The sequence below is a fragment of the Vombatus ursinus genome, unplaced genomic scaffold (genome assembly GCF_900497805.2).
Source record: "Vombatus ursinus unplaced genomic scaffold, bare-nosed wombat genome assembly UNPS02014779.1, whole genome shotgun sequence".
NCBI lineage: Eukaryota > Metazoa > Chordata > Mammalia > Diprotodontia > Vombatidae > Vombatus > Vombatus ursinus.
The window spans coordinates 36,373,352-36,389,267 of NW_020954557.1; the positions used below are offsets into that span (position 1 = coordinate 36,373,352).

Consider the following 15,916-nt stretch of genomic DNA (forward strand, 5'->3'; position numbering starts at 1 on the left):
CCTTCCTTCCTTCCTTCCTTCCTTCCTTCCTTCCTTCCTTCCTTCCTAACTTCCTTCCTTCCTTCTTTCCGTGATGTTAGAGCCCAAGTGTTATGGCTATACTGTCATTAGTGGAGAAAAGTGTGGTAGCAATTTTTATAAATATTTTTCTTCTGTTTAATTTTCATCCTTTTGTGCACTCAGAATGATTTTGCTTAGTTGGCTCTTTCTCCTAGTTTTCTGAAAACTTGTTTTTCCCCTTCACTCTTTGATATTTTATGAAGTAATACTGCTCATAATTCTCAACTATCCTTCATAGCATTTCATAAATGAATTTATGTTCTAAAGCAGTGTTGTCCTTGGCTCATGTAGCTCTTCTGTTTGGTAAGTAGATTAAATGTTTACTGACTGATCTAGGCTCTTTTGGTATCGTCCTCTTGGTTATATAGATTGATTTTACATTCCTTACCTAATGGTGAGAGATAGCTGGTTTCAGTGTTCTTTTATCATATGTTATTTTAAAGCTTCAGCAGTTAGTTTTAATAGGTTAGATTGGAGTTATTTTAATTGTATATCACAGTTGTATGACACATTTTCCGATTTTATTCTTCTAATTTGGTGTTGATTTTGATCTTTGCTCATTCTTTTTTTTACATTCAAAAGTGATATTTATTTGTGACACGTGTCACACATATGTATAGGCTCACATAAGACATACATTTTCATTTGTATTCATTTATACATTTTAATACATGCACAGTTCTGATTACATTCCTTTGGTCCCACTTTATTAATGTCCTCTCTAAAGTTTAGTGTCTAGAATTGAATACAATATTTCATATACAATGTGAAGAGAGTAGAGTTCAGTAGGGTTATCTTCTCTTATTCCTGGAAGCAAAGATGATAGTATTTTTTGTCAGCCATATCATTCATATTCTAACACTGATCTCCCAATCTTCTAATATCCCCAGATATAACCAAAGTTTGTATACCGTCAAGATCTGTTTGGATCCTAACTTTGATATCCAGTGTTTTCAGTATCCCTCTTAGCTTTGTGTCATTTGTTTTTTTTTTAACAAGTGTTTTTAAAACATTGAGTTATAAATTTTCTCCCTTCTTTCCTCCGCACCCACCCTCATTGAAAAGGCAAGCATCTCCATACAGATTATAGATGTGTAGTGATGCAAAACACTTCCATAGTAGTCCTGTTGTGAAAAACGAAGTATATTTCCCTTCATCCTATCTTACCCCCCATTTATTCTATTCTCTCTTTTGACCCTGTCCCTCCTCAGAAGTGTTTGCTTTTGATTACCCCCTCCCTCAATCTGCCCTCCCCGCTATCAACCCCCTGCTCGTTTGTCCCCTTCCCCCTTTATTTTCCTGTAGAGTAAGATAGATTTCCATACCCAATTGAGTGTGTATGTTATTCCCTCCTTGAACCAAATCCTTTGAGAATAAGATTCACTCATTCCCTCTCACCTTCTTGAACCAAATCCTTTGAGAGTAAGATTCACTCATTCCCTCTCACCTTCCCCCATTTCCCCTCCACTGTAAAAGCCTTTTCTTGTCTGTTTCATGTGAGATATTTTACTTCATTCCACTTCTCCCTTTCTCCTTCTCCCAGTATAATCTTCTCCCACCCCTTAATTTTATTTTCCAGATATCCCTTCATCTTCAACTCACCCTGTGTCCTCTATCTATCTATCTATACAAACATAATTTTTTCCCTCTCACTACCCTAATATTGACAAAGGACTCATGAGTTACAAATATCATCTTTCCATGCAAGAATGTAAACAGTTCAACCTTAATAAGTCTCTTATGATTTCTCTTTCCTGTTTACCTCTTCCAGGTTTCACTTGAGTCTTGTATTTGAAGGTCAAATTTTCTATTCAGCTCTGGTCTTTTCCACAGGAATGCTTGAAAGTCCTCTATTTCATTGAATGACCATTTTTTACCCTGCAAGATTATACTCAGTTTTGCTGGGTAGGTGATTCTAGGTTGTAGTCCTAATTCCTTTGCCTTCCGGAATATCATACTCCATGCCCTTTGGACCCTTAATGTAGAAGCTGCTAAATCTTGTGTTATGCTGATTGTGTTTCCACAATACTTGAATTGTTTCCTTCTGGCTGCTTGCAATATCTTCTCCTTGACCTGGGAATTCTGGAATTTGGCTACAACATTCCTAGGAGTTTTCCTTTGGGGATCTCTTTCAGGAGGTGATCAGTGGATTCTTTCCGTTTCTATTTTGCCCTCTGGTTCTAAAATATCAGGGCAATTTTCCTTGATAATTTCTTGAAAGATGATGTCTAGGCTCTTTTTTTGATCATTACTTTCAGATAGTCTAATAATTTTTAAGTTCTCTCTCCTGGATCTATTTTCCAGGTCAGTTGTTTTTCCAATGAGATATTTCACCTCTTCTATTTTTCATTCCTTTTGATTAGTGTTACGATGCCTTGATTTCTCAAATTGTCCCTATCTTCCAATTTCTCCATTCTAATTTTTAAGGAAGTATTTTCTTCAGTAAGCTTTTGGACTTCCTTTTCCATTTGACTAAGTTTGCTTTTAAGGGCATTCTTCTCCTCATTGACTTTTTGGACCTCTTTTGCCATTTGGGTTAGGCTATTTTTTAAGGTGTTATTTTCTTCAGTATTTTTTTGGGTCTCTTTTAACATCACTCTCAGTTTTTCCTCTACTTCTCTTACTTGCTTCTCAAAATCCTTTTCGAGCTCTTCCATGGCCTGGGACCAATTCATATTTTTCTTAGAGGCTTTGAATGTAGGAGCTTTGGCTTCATTGTCTTCTTCTGGTTGTATGTTTTGATCTCCTTTGTCATCAAAGTAAGATAATACAGCCTGACCCTTTTTGCGCTGCTTGCTCACGATCCCGGCCAATTATTTGAGTTATAAACTCTTTGTTAGGGTAGGAGACTGTTTCCAGCGTGGAGAATGTACTGTCCCAAGCTTCAGGGGTTTTGTGCAGCTGTATTCAGAAATACTTCTAGGGATCTGTAAATTTGTAGTTCTTCCAAGGTGGTATGATCAAGGGCGAGGTGTCTACTCCTTTCCTGTCCTGTGCTCTGTCTATGAGCACTCTTTTCTGTCTTGGAACTGTGAGGAGGGTTTCCTTCCCACAGCCACTACAAGCTCCACCATGCCAGTGCTCCTCCTTGTCCCAGGACCGTCACCCAGAACTATGACCCAGATCCAAGCACGGGCAAAGCAAGAGAATCCTGCACCAGCAGAGAGATCCCTTCAATCCCCCTCTGATCAGCCACTCGATTTCCCCTCAATCTATGGGCCGGAAGCTCAGGAGGCAGCTGCTGCCCTGAGGGCACACTCGGAAATTGGAGGCTGAGACCTAGCTCCTTCTCTCACCGCAGTCACAGACTTTTCCCACTGACCTTCTGAGTTGTCTTTGGCATTCGTGGGTTGAGAAGTCTGGAAACCACCACAGCTGCCCACGATTTAGTCCTCTGAGGCTGCCTCCAGGGTTGCTGCAGCCTGCGTGCCCATGCCAAATTGCATTCCTCTCCCAGCCCAAATATATCTTTCCGATCAACCATCCAGGCTGTCTTGGGCTGGAAATTTGTTTCACTCTCTTTTTGTGGCTTCTGCTGCTTTAGAATTTGTTTAGAGCCATTTTTTATAGGTATTTGGAGGGGTTTGGGGGAGAGCTCAAACAAGTCCCTGCTTTTACTCCGCCATCTTGGCTCTGCCCCCAGCTTTGTGTCATTTGAAAATGTAAATGGAATACTATCTATCCCTTTATCCAAATGATTGATAAAATTATTATTATTTTTATTAATTAATTTATTTTGATATATCAACAATCACTTCCATATGCTTTTGAGTTTAAAATTTTTCTCCCCCTTCCTGTCCACCACCCTCCCCAAGATGGTACACCATCTCATATAGGCTATATATATATATATATATATATATATATATATATATGTGTGTATATATATATATATACACACATTCTTATTAAACATATTTTTAGATTAGTGATGTTGTAAGTAAAAATTAGAACCAACAGGAGGAACAGCCAGAAAGAGGAAACAAAACTCAACAGAAAAGAAAAAAAATAGCGAATAGTATGTTTTGATCTGCATTCAAATTCCATAGTTCTTTCTTTGGATGTGGATAGCATTTTCCATCACGAGGCCTTTGGAGATGTCTTAGATCCCTGTATTGCTGGGAAGGGTTAAGTTTATCAATATTAGTCATCGCACAACGTGGCTGTTATTGTATACAATGTTCTCTTGGTTCTGCTCACTTCACTCTGCATCAGATCATACAAGTCTTTCCAGGTTTTTCTGAACTCCACTTGCTTACCATTTCTTACAGCACAATAGTATTCCATTATATTCATATACCACAACTTGTTCAACCATTCCCCAGTTGATGGGCATTCTGTCAATTTCCAATTCTTTGCCACCACAGAAAGAGCTGTTATAAATATTTTTGTACATGTGGGTCCTTTTCCCATTTGTATTATCTCTTTGGGATATAGCCCTAGAAGTGATATTACTGGGTCTGCACATTGTTATAGCCCTTTAAGCATAGTTCCAAATTGCTCTCCAAAATGGCTGGATCATTTCACAACTCCACCAACAATGCATTAGAGTTTTAATTTTCCCATGTTTTCTCCAACATTTATCATTTTCTTGTTTTGTCATCTTGACCAATCTGATAGGTGTGATGTGTTACCTCAGAGTTGTTTTGATTTGCATTTCTCTAATCAAGTGATTTAGAGCGTTTTTTCATATGACTATAGATGGCTTTAATTTCTTCATCTGAGAACTGCTTGTTCATATCCTTTGACCTTTTATCAGTTGGGGAATGACTTGTATTCTTATAAATTTGACTTAATTCTCTATATATTTTAGAAATGAGGCCCTTATCAGAGAGACTGGTTGTAAAAATTCTTTCCCAATTTTCTACCTTCCTTCTAATCTTTGTTTGTGCAAAAACTTTTCAATTTAATATAATGATCTTTGCTCATTCTTGTAAGTCCAGAGTCTGATTATACATAGCACCTGATTCTAAAATGACTCCCATTAACCAGTCATTTCCTATTTGTTAAAATCAATTTCTTTCTTTCTTTTTTTTTTTGGTGATGGTATTTGGTGTTGTCCTTATCCAGGGATTCCTAGATTTCTTCTTAAAACAGTTACTTGCACAAGTGAGTCTTCTGTATAAGCTACAAACTTTTGAACTCTCACTATTTCTTACTAGTGAACCACATTTTCCAATACTTTTTATGTTATCCTCCCTTATGTCTGTTTTTGTACTGAAGTCACCGAGTGCTAAGGTTTTTATTTATTTGGCTGGCTGTCTTGGAAGCACTGGGCTGAATCTAGTAAGATAATATTTAATAAGGACTAATGTAAAGCTAACAACTGAGTTCAAAAATCAGTTTTGCAAAGCTGAGATGTTGGGGGTATGGTTAAGTTTGTAAGTTTTAGTGGATTGAAAGTTCAGTATGAGTGAGCAGTGTCATGGAGTAGCCAAAAAAGTTAATGTGGTCTTGAGTAGCATTAGAAGTATAGCTTTTGGGAATAAAGAAGTGATGATAGTCAAGTTGGACTCTGCATTTGTCAATCCATGTTTAGAATATTGTCTTTTCTGAGTGATGCAATTTGAGGATATTGATTGGAGAAAACATTCAGAAGAGAGTAACAAGGATGGTGAAGTGCCTTGAGTCCATGTTGTAGGATGATTGGTTGAAGACTCCAGGGGTACATGCTAGCTGTCTTTACATATTTGAAGGCTACCACGTGACAGTCTTGTTTTTTCTTTGTATACTCTAACTTGATGACCTCTGCTACTTTGGGCTCAATGATCATTTTTTGCAGATAACTCCCAGAACTCTGTATCCAGCCCTAGTTTCTCTCCTGAGCTCCAGTCCTGTATCACCAAATGGACGTTTCTAAATGAATATCCCTTAGGCATCTCAAATTTTCAATGTCTATATCTTTCTCCCTCCTATTAACCTCTCTCTGGTCTTTCCTATTACTGTCAAGGGGAGCATCACCCTTCTAGTTATCCAGTCTTACAACCTGATGTCATCCTCAATTCCTCATTTTGATTCATGCCCCATATCTGATTAGTTGTCATATTTTTAATTTTTAAACTCTGCAGCTTCTCTTATGTATGTCCCTTTTGCTCTACTCACTTAGCCATCAGCCTCATCCCCTCTTACCTAAATTCTTGCAAGGTACTCCTTTTGGATATCCCTTCCTCAGGTTTCTTGCCCTTTCAGTCTATCCTCTACACAGCCACCAAAGTGATATTCCTCAAGTGAAGCTCTGACTATGTCGCTGACATTCAGTAATGGCTTCTTATTACATCTGGGATCATACATAAATGCCTCTGGTATTTTAAGCTTTTTGCAACTTGGCCCTTTCTTACATTTCCATATTTTTTATACATTACTTCCCTCTATACACTATAATCCAGACATATGAGCCTACTTGTTTCTCAGATATGACATTTCCTAAGATTTCACGATCTTCATACCTTTGCATTGGTTGTCTATTATTCCTTGAATGCTCTTTCTTTACCTCTTGGAATTATTATTAGTATTTTGCCTGTCTTTGTATCCCCAGATTTTTGCACATTGCCTAGCACATAGTAGGTACTTAATAAGTGCTTATTGATCTGTTAACTTGGAATATATTTCCTTCAAAACAGCTCAAATATCACTTTCTATATAAAGACTGTCTTGATTACCTCAGTAACTAGTTCCCTTCCTTTCAAATTATCTTGTGTGTGTATGTGTGTGTGCGTATATCTGTAGATATATATACACATACATACATACATACATATATGTGTGTGTGTATATATAGGGTTGTGTGTGTGTGTATGTAAGTGTATAAGTAATATATGTATATTTCCTGGTACTTACATGGGTCCATGTTTCTCTCCCCTCCAGAATGTAAGATTCTTGAAGTCAAGGACTGTTTCATTTATGTTCTTGAGTCCTCTGGGCCTGGTACAAACTCATGATTGATTCATTTATTGGTCATTATTTATCAGTCATGAATGATTGCAGATATCAAAGTTGATATTACTACTATAGAATAATGATTGAGGTGATCTAACCACTGTCGATCTGCAGTGTTTCTTATCTCTGTATAATTTTTGTGAGAATAATCTATACAGGCAAGAGACAGTATAGTACAGTGGAAACAACTCTGAATTTATGATCTGAATTTGTGACTTGTAGTTAAATCATGGTTCTGCACAGAGTGCTATGTTATCTTGGATAAGGCTCTTTGGGTTTCTCTGGACCTCATTTTCCTTTCCTGTAAAATGAGAGAGTTGAATAGAGGGTTTTTAAGGGCTTTAAAGGCCAATATATGATTGTTAATATATGATTTTGTGATTCTTACTGAAAATATAAAACAATGTAATGTTTTTTTTTTGTTTTTTTAGGCTATTGGGGTTAAATGACTTGCCCAGGGTCACATAGCTAGTAAGTGTCAAGTGTTTGGTCTGAAACCAGACTTGAATTCAGGTCCTCCTGACTTCAGGGCGGGTGCTCTATCCACTGTGCCACCTAGCTGCCCCTGTAATAGGGTTTTGAACATGTTTTTCCTCAGTACACCACTTGTTACCAGTTACATAATTGCTTGCAAGGTATATAGAATGCAAGATACCACCATACAATTATTTTAACAATTGTTTTGAGTAAAGCAATAATACTAGGTTGAGTTTATAGAACACTTAAGGTTTTTAGATAATTTACATATTTTATCTATTTTGATCTTTACAACAACCCTCTGAAGTAGGTCCTATTGTTATTCCCTTTTTACAGGTGTGGAAAATGAGACTGAGAGGGTTAAGTGACTTCTCCATGATCACACAATTAGTAAATGACTGATGTAGGATTTGAACTCAGGTTTTCCTGACTGCAAAGTCAAGTGCTCTCTCCACTACATCAGCAGGCTACCTTCTACAACTCTCCTCCAATAAGATTATAGTATTCTGTATTTAGAATTGTCAGGGACCATAGAAGTCATCTACCTTATTTTGGAAATAAGGAAACTGAGACCCAGAGTGATTAAATAACTTGCCCATGGTTACTCAATGAGTAATAGGGTTGACATTTGAATCTAAGTTTTCTGACTGTAAATGTCTCCAATGTGTAAAAAAAAAATCATAAAATAATTATTTTGAAAGACGAAGCAGAAATAACTTTATTAATTGGCATTCTGATAATTACTCCCAAGCAAGACATGAACCAAGTAGACATAAACCAAAAAAAGTTTGTGTAACTGTTGTGTAGAGATTTCTTATAGATGGTGAAGTTCTGCAGTACTCTGACTTACGGATAACATTGTGCTGATTACAGTGTGGCAGAACCCATCCATAGTTATTCATAAACATTCAGGTTATCAGCACTGGAAAATCAAAACAGATGAAGAATATTGAATACTTAGACTATATCAAATTGGATACACAGACATTTGAGTTGGCCTTTCAGGACATATATTTTGGACAAACAATGCTGACGGACAGTGACCTTGAAACAGTATTAAATAGGAGGAGAGTGCAAGCTGGATTAAATTTGGAAAAGAGCAGTACTTTCAATTACTCCAAATTTTCTCTTGAAGCAAAATAAAACAAAACAAAAACTATGAAGATTGGAGATGACTTTTAAATTCCATTCCAATTTAAAATTTCTGATCTTAAGCATGTTCCCATTCTTTTGACACAAATATTTAGTTTGGCTATATGTCTAAATGTTATCCATGAAGAATAAAAATTATGAATCAGCCAAAGAACAATGGAGAGGTGCATGTTGTTGTTTAGTCACTCAGTTGTATCTGACTGTTGACTCCATGGACTTTGTCTATGAGTTTTAATTATCAAAGATACTGGAGTAATTTGCCATTTTCTTCTCCAGTGTGTCCTCATTTTACAGATGAGGAACTGAGACAAATAGTGACTTATCCAGGGTCACACAGCTAGTAAGTGTCTGAGGTCAGATTTGAACTCAAATCTTCCTGACTCTAGGCAAAGTGTCTATCTACTGTATCACCCAGTTGACCTGTAGAGATGCGTAGTGGGAATAGAGTGAAATCTACTAAAATAATGATTGATGCTCAAGAACAACATAAAAGATATCATAAAGAAATGTATGACAAGAAGAAAAATGGACTGTTCATTTGGTAGGTGTGAGAAATTACAGGACAGCTTTTATTCTGTCCCAAATTGTATCAAAAGAACTAGAGGAGAATCCCTCAGCATATTGGGTTGAACTTCTTTGGAGGATTCATGAATGTCATGGACAACAAAGAGTTGTACTGAATGAAAGGGAAGGGATGGAATATAGTCTGTACTATTCCAGGGCCGACATTAAGAGGGCATAGTGTATTTGTAGGCAGAGGAGAAAAAGGCATTGAAAAGGGAGAAATTGAAGATGCTGGAGAGATTAGGAGGAGTGAAGATCCAGAGAGGTGGGAAGGGATTGGTATGAGGGTATAGGTAAAGCTGTTAATTTTGAAGAAGGGAAAGAAGGGAGAAAAATACTACATACAAAGTGATGCAGTTAGATGTAAGAGCTAAAAATGTGTGATGACATAGTTAAGTGAGACCTTAGTTCATCTGCAAGTAGTGAAGAAGAATGTTGGGAGTGAAGACTTAAGGACGGTAGGAATGATAAGATTGCATTTTTTAAAAAAATATATTTTCTGATTCAGACTTTTCTGTATTTGAAGGTGTTCTTATACGTCAGTGCATCATCCATTAACATAGTACTGAAATGGGACAGAATCAGCATATACAATTGTTGATTGCTATAATGATATATTTAGGAACAGTAAAGCTGAGTTACTAGTATAGCCAGAAAAGGCAGTTTTGTGATTTGAAGGGAATCAGGAAGGTTCCCTTTGCCCTCATTAAAATTTAAACAAATAGAAGTCCCTTAAATTTTTCTATTGATTCAAGTTGAAAGTAATTTTTCCCTTCTCTGATCTCATAGAAATATGTGTGTGCATGTAAATATATGTATGTATAGATGTATATATACAATCATACCCATATTTGCATATGCATATGCATAGATACATGTGTATATGTACCTATACATAGACATACATTAGTCTATTGATATAACATGTCTTCTTATATTGTCCAATTTTTGTCCATGTTTTTCTTTAAAAATACATTAATCTATTGATATAACATGTCTTCTTATGTCGTGCAATTTTTGTCCATGCTTTTCTTTAAATCTTTCATAGAGCATCTACCCAACATGCTGGAGACTTTCTGGTTTGCTTTATTTATCTATTTATTTATTCATTCGTTCACTAAATCATTTATTTCTGATTCTTTTAATAGTTCGTAGGCCCCAGTTCAGCAGTCAGTCTGCTTATCTGTTATTCTATTATGTCTAGTATGTCGCTAACTTACGTTTTCTGATAGTCCACATCTTTGATGATGCTTTTACGCAAGTTCTTCTGAGCATTAAGACAACATGTACTTTGCCCAGAATCTGCCATGTAGTTGGACAGATAGCCTGGTGAGTTAGTCCATCAACTTATATATCCCAGATAGGCATCCTAGATGTAGTGACCTGGGCCCAGAATTCAGTAGGAGCAAGAGATCCAGCTGATTTCTACTTGACAAAACTGTATGGCCCATTTTTAATACTAATATTCCTTTGAAAAATATCTTTATATAAACATGTTATTTTATAACCAACAAAAATAAACAAGGCATAATGGAAAATGACTTTATACAAATCCACAAGATCCAAGTTATTTACAACTTTTAATCCCTAATAACTTCCCAGTGATACTGTTATGTGCTGAAAATCATGGAACATCAGGATCTCAGAAGAATCAAAATTGCAGGTGATCCAAAGGGCAGTAGAAAGATTCTGTAAGTGGGCTATATAAAATTACCCCAGATGACTTATATGTTTAAAATATTTTAATTTGTATTTTAAATATTGGTGGTGTATCTCCTCCTACTACATTTAAACCCCTTTAGGATAAGGAATATACCTTATTTATCATTTATTTCCTGTACTGTGTAGTTGATTACACTGCTATCCTCAAACATCTTTAGTAAATGTTTGTTGAATGACTTTCTCCCTGTCACACTTAAAAAAACATACATACCTTCCTGGGAGGGTAATATATTTAGTCCAGAATACTTGAGTGTGAGTGAGTTTATTAGATTCTTTCCTTGATTACTGAAAAGAAAGGGGTGCTTAGATTTTATGCCTTGTGGGGAGATGGAACAATGATGATAGTGAGAGGTGAACAAGATGGGAGAAATGGAAGGTTATAGGGGCACAGAAAAGAAACTGCTTCATAATTTTGCTTTGGGGCCTAGTTTTTTATTTTGTTTTGTTTTGTTTTGTTTTTACTAGTTTTTACACCTTTAAGATATCACATCAAACCTATCAGATTGGCTAACATGACAAAACAGAAAAATGATAAATATTGGAGAAGATGTGGGAAAATTGGAACATTAATCCATTGTTGGTGGAGTTGTGAATTGATCCAACCATTTTGGAGAGCAATTTGGAACTATGCCTACAGGGCTATAAAAAGGTGCATACCCTTTGACCCAGCAATACAACTTCTAGGGCTGTATCACAAAGAGATCGTAAAAATGGGAAAAGGACCCACATGTACAAAAGTATTTATAACAGCTCTTTCTGTGGTGGCAAAGAATTGGAAATTGAGGGGATGCCCATTAATTGGGGAATGGTTGAACAAGTTGTGGTATATGAATGTAATGGAATAGTATTGTGCTATAAGAAATGATGAGCAAGTGGAGTTCAGAAAAACCTGGAAAGACTTGCATGGATTGATGCTAAGTGAAGTGAGCAGAACCAGGAGAACATTGCACACAGTAACAGCCATGTTGTGTGATGACTAACTTTGATAGACTTAGCCTTTCTCAGCAATGCAAGGATCTAAGATATCTCCAAAAGTCTCATGATGGAAAATATTATCCACATCCAGAGACAGAACTATGGAGTTTGAATGCAGATTGAAGCATACTATTTCCTCTTTTTTCTGTTTTGTTTTGTTTCTTCTTTCTTGTGGTTCCTCCTATTGGTTCTAATTCTTCTTTACAACATAACTAATGTGAAAATATGTTTAATAGGAATGCATATGTAGAGCCTATATCACATTACATGCCATCTTGGGGAGGGAGGGGGAGAAAAATTTAGAACTCAAAAGCTTATGGAAGTGATTGTTGATAAATCAAAATAAATTAATCTTTAAAAAGATATTAAAAAAACTCCAATTTTTTTTTTTAGTAAATTTGACAGGGGAGTGATTTCCCATTTTGAATCGAAGAAAACCTAATAGCAAGAGCATTTCTTAGACAATCTACAGCTCAAAGAGTGGGGGGAGTAGTATTGTTTTTGTTTTTAAATAATATTCCAAATTAAGAGTTTAACTAAAACATTTATCTCAAAGTAAAACAATGCTCATACAAGTAAATAGGCTGCCTCATTTGGCAATAAACCAGTAAATATTTTCATGACGAAGTAATTTTCATGTCTTAATATTTACCTTTTGTTTTCAGAAGTGAAGAAGTAAATTGAAGTATAATGGAAGCCACAGTAATATTACCCATTCTGAAGAAAAAACTAGCCTTCCTTTCTGGTATGTTTTTTTTTTCTTTTGATCAGATGTTTTATAGCTGTTATCTAGTTTTGACTTAGAGTTAGCTGTTTGGACATAAGTTCGACAGAAATGTAGTTTGTTTTTGCACAAGAACCCTTTTCAAAGGTATCTGTAAGACATCTTTTAATCTGAATGAAAATCTGGGCAGGCCAGTTTTTTTTCTTCTGTCCTCTAATTTGATTAAAATAACCTCCACAAGGCAGTTATTCTAATGTTTTTACTTCTTTTATAAAATGTGATAATATAGGCCAAGAATAATTGACTAACTGGCATCCAATTATTTGATTTTGTAATATAGCTTTTGTAGTATCATTATCTTCCTTCACCTTCCAGTGGAGGAAGTTTGAACACACAGGAGAGTTATAATGCATTAATTATGTTATTTTTATTTAAAATATTTTAGGATTTTGAGTATGATTAGTTGAATGGTACACCTCACAAAAAAATCTAAATGAACTCCTAACAGGAATCTTTATTAATTGGGAAATAAAAATGACTTATTAATATAGCTTGATAACAGTGTCATAGAAGCTTAGTACTTTCTGCTGTTTATCCTTTAAAAGTTATGCAATTTCACAAACTTGTTGTTTTTGGATTCAGTGTAAGAAACCCATTAATGTTATCTCTGTATTATCGAGCAGTGAGGAAATTGGCAGACTTTGCTTAGGGGGAATGAAAACTACCTTGACATTTAAGTTAACTAATGTATTCCTTTCAACAGACACACACACACACACACACACACACATGACCTTGGGTTATACTCTGGCTATATCCTAGGTTCTGTGGATACAATATTAATCCAACTCTACAATACTTACAGAAATAAAGTTGGACCTAAATAATTGGAGGAAAATTAATTGCATGTGGGTATGCTGAGCAATATAATAGTAAAAATGATATTACTTCCTCAATTAATTTACTTATTCAGTGCCATATCACTCAGACTAACAATAGATTATTTTTTTTCAGAAAAAAATCATAAATTCATATGGAATAACAAAAACTTAAGAATCTCCAGAGTAATAATGAAAAAAAAAATGACAAGGAAGAGAATCTGTCAATACCATGATCTCAAAATATATAATAAAGCAGCAATTATTAAAATGACCTGGTACTGGGTTAAAAAATTGAAATGGTTATCAGTAGAACAGCTTAGTTGCACAATATACAGAAGCAGTCTAACTTAGGAACATAGTGTTTGATAAATCCAAAGACCTCTAATTACTATAGTATGGATTCAGTATTTGACAAAAATTGCTAAGAAAACTGGAAAGCAGTTTGACAGAAATGGAGTATATACTGATGTCTCACACGGTATACCAAGATAAACTCCAAACTGATGCATGACTTAGATATAAAAGGAGACATCATTAGCAAATTAGAGGTGCAAGGATAAAGGAAGAATTCATGACTAAATGAGCAATAGAAAAGATCTCAGAAAATTAAATGAACTGTTTTGGTTATGTAGAATTGAGAAGTTTTTGTATGACAGAACTTAATGCAGTTAAAATTAAAGGGGAAATAGGTAATTGGATAAATTTTTTGCAGCAAACTTCTCTGATAAATATTTAATATCCAAAATATATGAGAATTTGATTCATTTGTGGGAGTAAATACTATTCTAATAGATAAATTGTCAAAGGGTATCAAAAGGCAATTTTCTTGTCTTTTTTAAATATATTTTTTATTTTTCCCCAATTTATTTATTTATTTTTAGTTTTCAACATTCACTTCCATAAGATTTTGAGTTCTAAATTTTCTCCCCATCCCTCCCCTCACCCCACCCCATGAGGGCCTGTGTTCTGATTCCCCCTTCACCCAATCTGTTCTCCCTTCTATTCCTCCCGCCATCACTTATCCCCTTCCCCTTCTATTTTCCTGTAGGGTAAGATAGATATATATACACTTTTGCCTGTGTATCTTATTTCCCAGTTGCATGCAGAAACAATTTCTAACATTCATTTCTAAAACTTTGAGTTTCAAATTCTCTCCCCTCCTCATTCCCCACCCCCTCATTGAGAAGGCAAGCAATTCGACATAGGCCATATGTGTGTAGTCATGCAAAACACTTCCATGATAATCATGTTGTGAAAGACTAACTATATTTCCCTCCATCCTATCCCAGTCCCCATTTATCTATTCTGTCCTTTGTCCCTGTCCCTCCTCAAAAGTGTTTGCCTCTGATTACCCCCTCCCCCAATCTGCCTTACCTATCACTCCTCCCTCTCTTATCCCCTTCCCCCCACTTTCCTGTAGAGTATGATAGATTTCCATTCCAAAGGCAGTTTTCAAAGGAAGAAATCCAAGCTACCAAAATAGCTCTATTAAAAAAAAGCTCAAAATTACCATTAATTAGAGAAATGCAAATTAACCCTGAGGTTCCACCTTATACTCATCAAATTGGCAAAGATGGCAAAAGAAGTGATTGGCAAATGTTGGGGGCAATGCAGGAAAACAAATGCCAATACATTGTTAGTAGAGCTTATATCATCCATTCTGGAAGGCAATTTGTAGCTGTGCCCTAAAGGGCATTTGGTAAACTGTTCTTTTGTTCTTTTTCTAACTTTTTTAGTTGCCTGCCCAGTTCATTGATCCCCTCTTTCTCTATTTTATTCATGTAAGCATTTAGAAAAATAAAACTTCCCCTAAGAACCATTTTTGCTTCATTCCAGCAGTTTTGGTATGTTGTCTCATTACTGTCATTCTTTTGTTTGAAATTATTGATTGTTCCTATGATTTGTTGTTTGACCCACTCATTCTTTAGGATTAGATTATTTAGTTTACAATTAATTTTTAGTCTGTCTTTCCATGGCCCTTTATTACTTGTAATTTTTACTTCATCATGATCTGAAAAGGGTACATTTAATATTTCTGCCTTTCTTCATTGGATTATGAGGTTTTTATGCTGTAGTACATGGTTAGTTTTTGTGTAGGTGACATGTAGCACTGAGGAAAAGATATATTCCTTTATATCCCCATTTAATTTTCTCCAGAGGTCTACCATATCTAACTTTTCTAAAATTCTATTTACCTCCTTAACTTCTTTTCTTGTTTATTTTGTGGTTAGATTTATCTAGTTCAAAGAGGGGGAGGTTGAGGTTCCCCACTAGTATAGTTTTACTGTCTGTTTCTTCCTGTAACTTCTTTAACTTGTCCTCTAAGAATCTGGATGCTATGCCACTTGGTCCATATATATTTAGTAATGATATCGTCTAAGGTGCCTTTTAGCAGGATATTTTCCTTCTTCATCTCTTTTAATTA

At 35.5% G+C, this 15,916-nt stretch overlaps 1 protein-coding gene across 1 annotated transcript in view; it reads left to right on the forward strand.

The window, feature by feature from the left end:
* SESTD1 (SEC14 and spectrin domain containing 1) overlaps positions 1 to 15,916 on the forward strand; it is a 149,593-nt gene that overhangs the window by 42,060 nt on the left and 91,617 nt on the right. The window contains exon 2 of the mRNA XM_027865929.1: positions 12,552 to 12,631. Within this exon, the coding sequence (XP_027721730.1) occupies positions 12,577 to 12,631 (55 nt within the window). The 5' untranslated portion in view covers positions 12,552 to 12,576. The remainder of the gene's footprint in view (positions 1 to 12,551; positions 12,632 to 15,916) is intronic.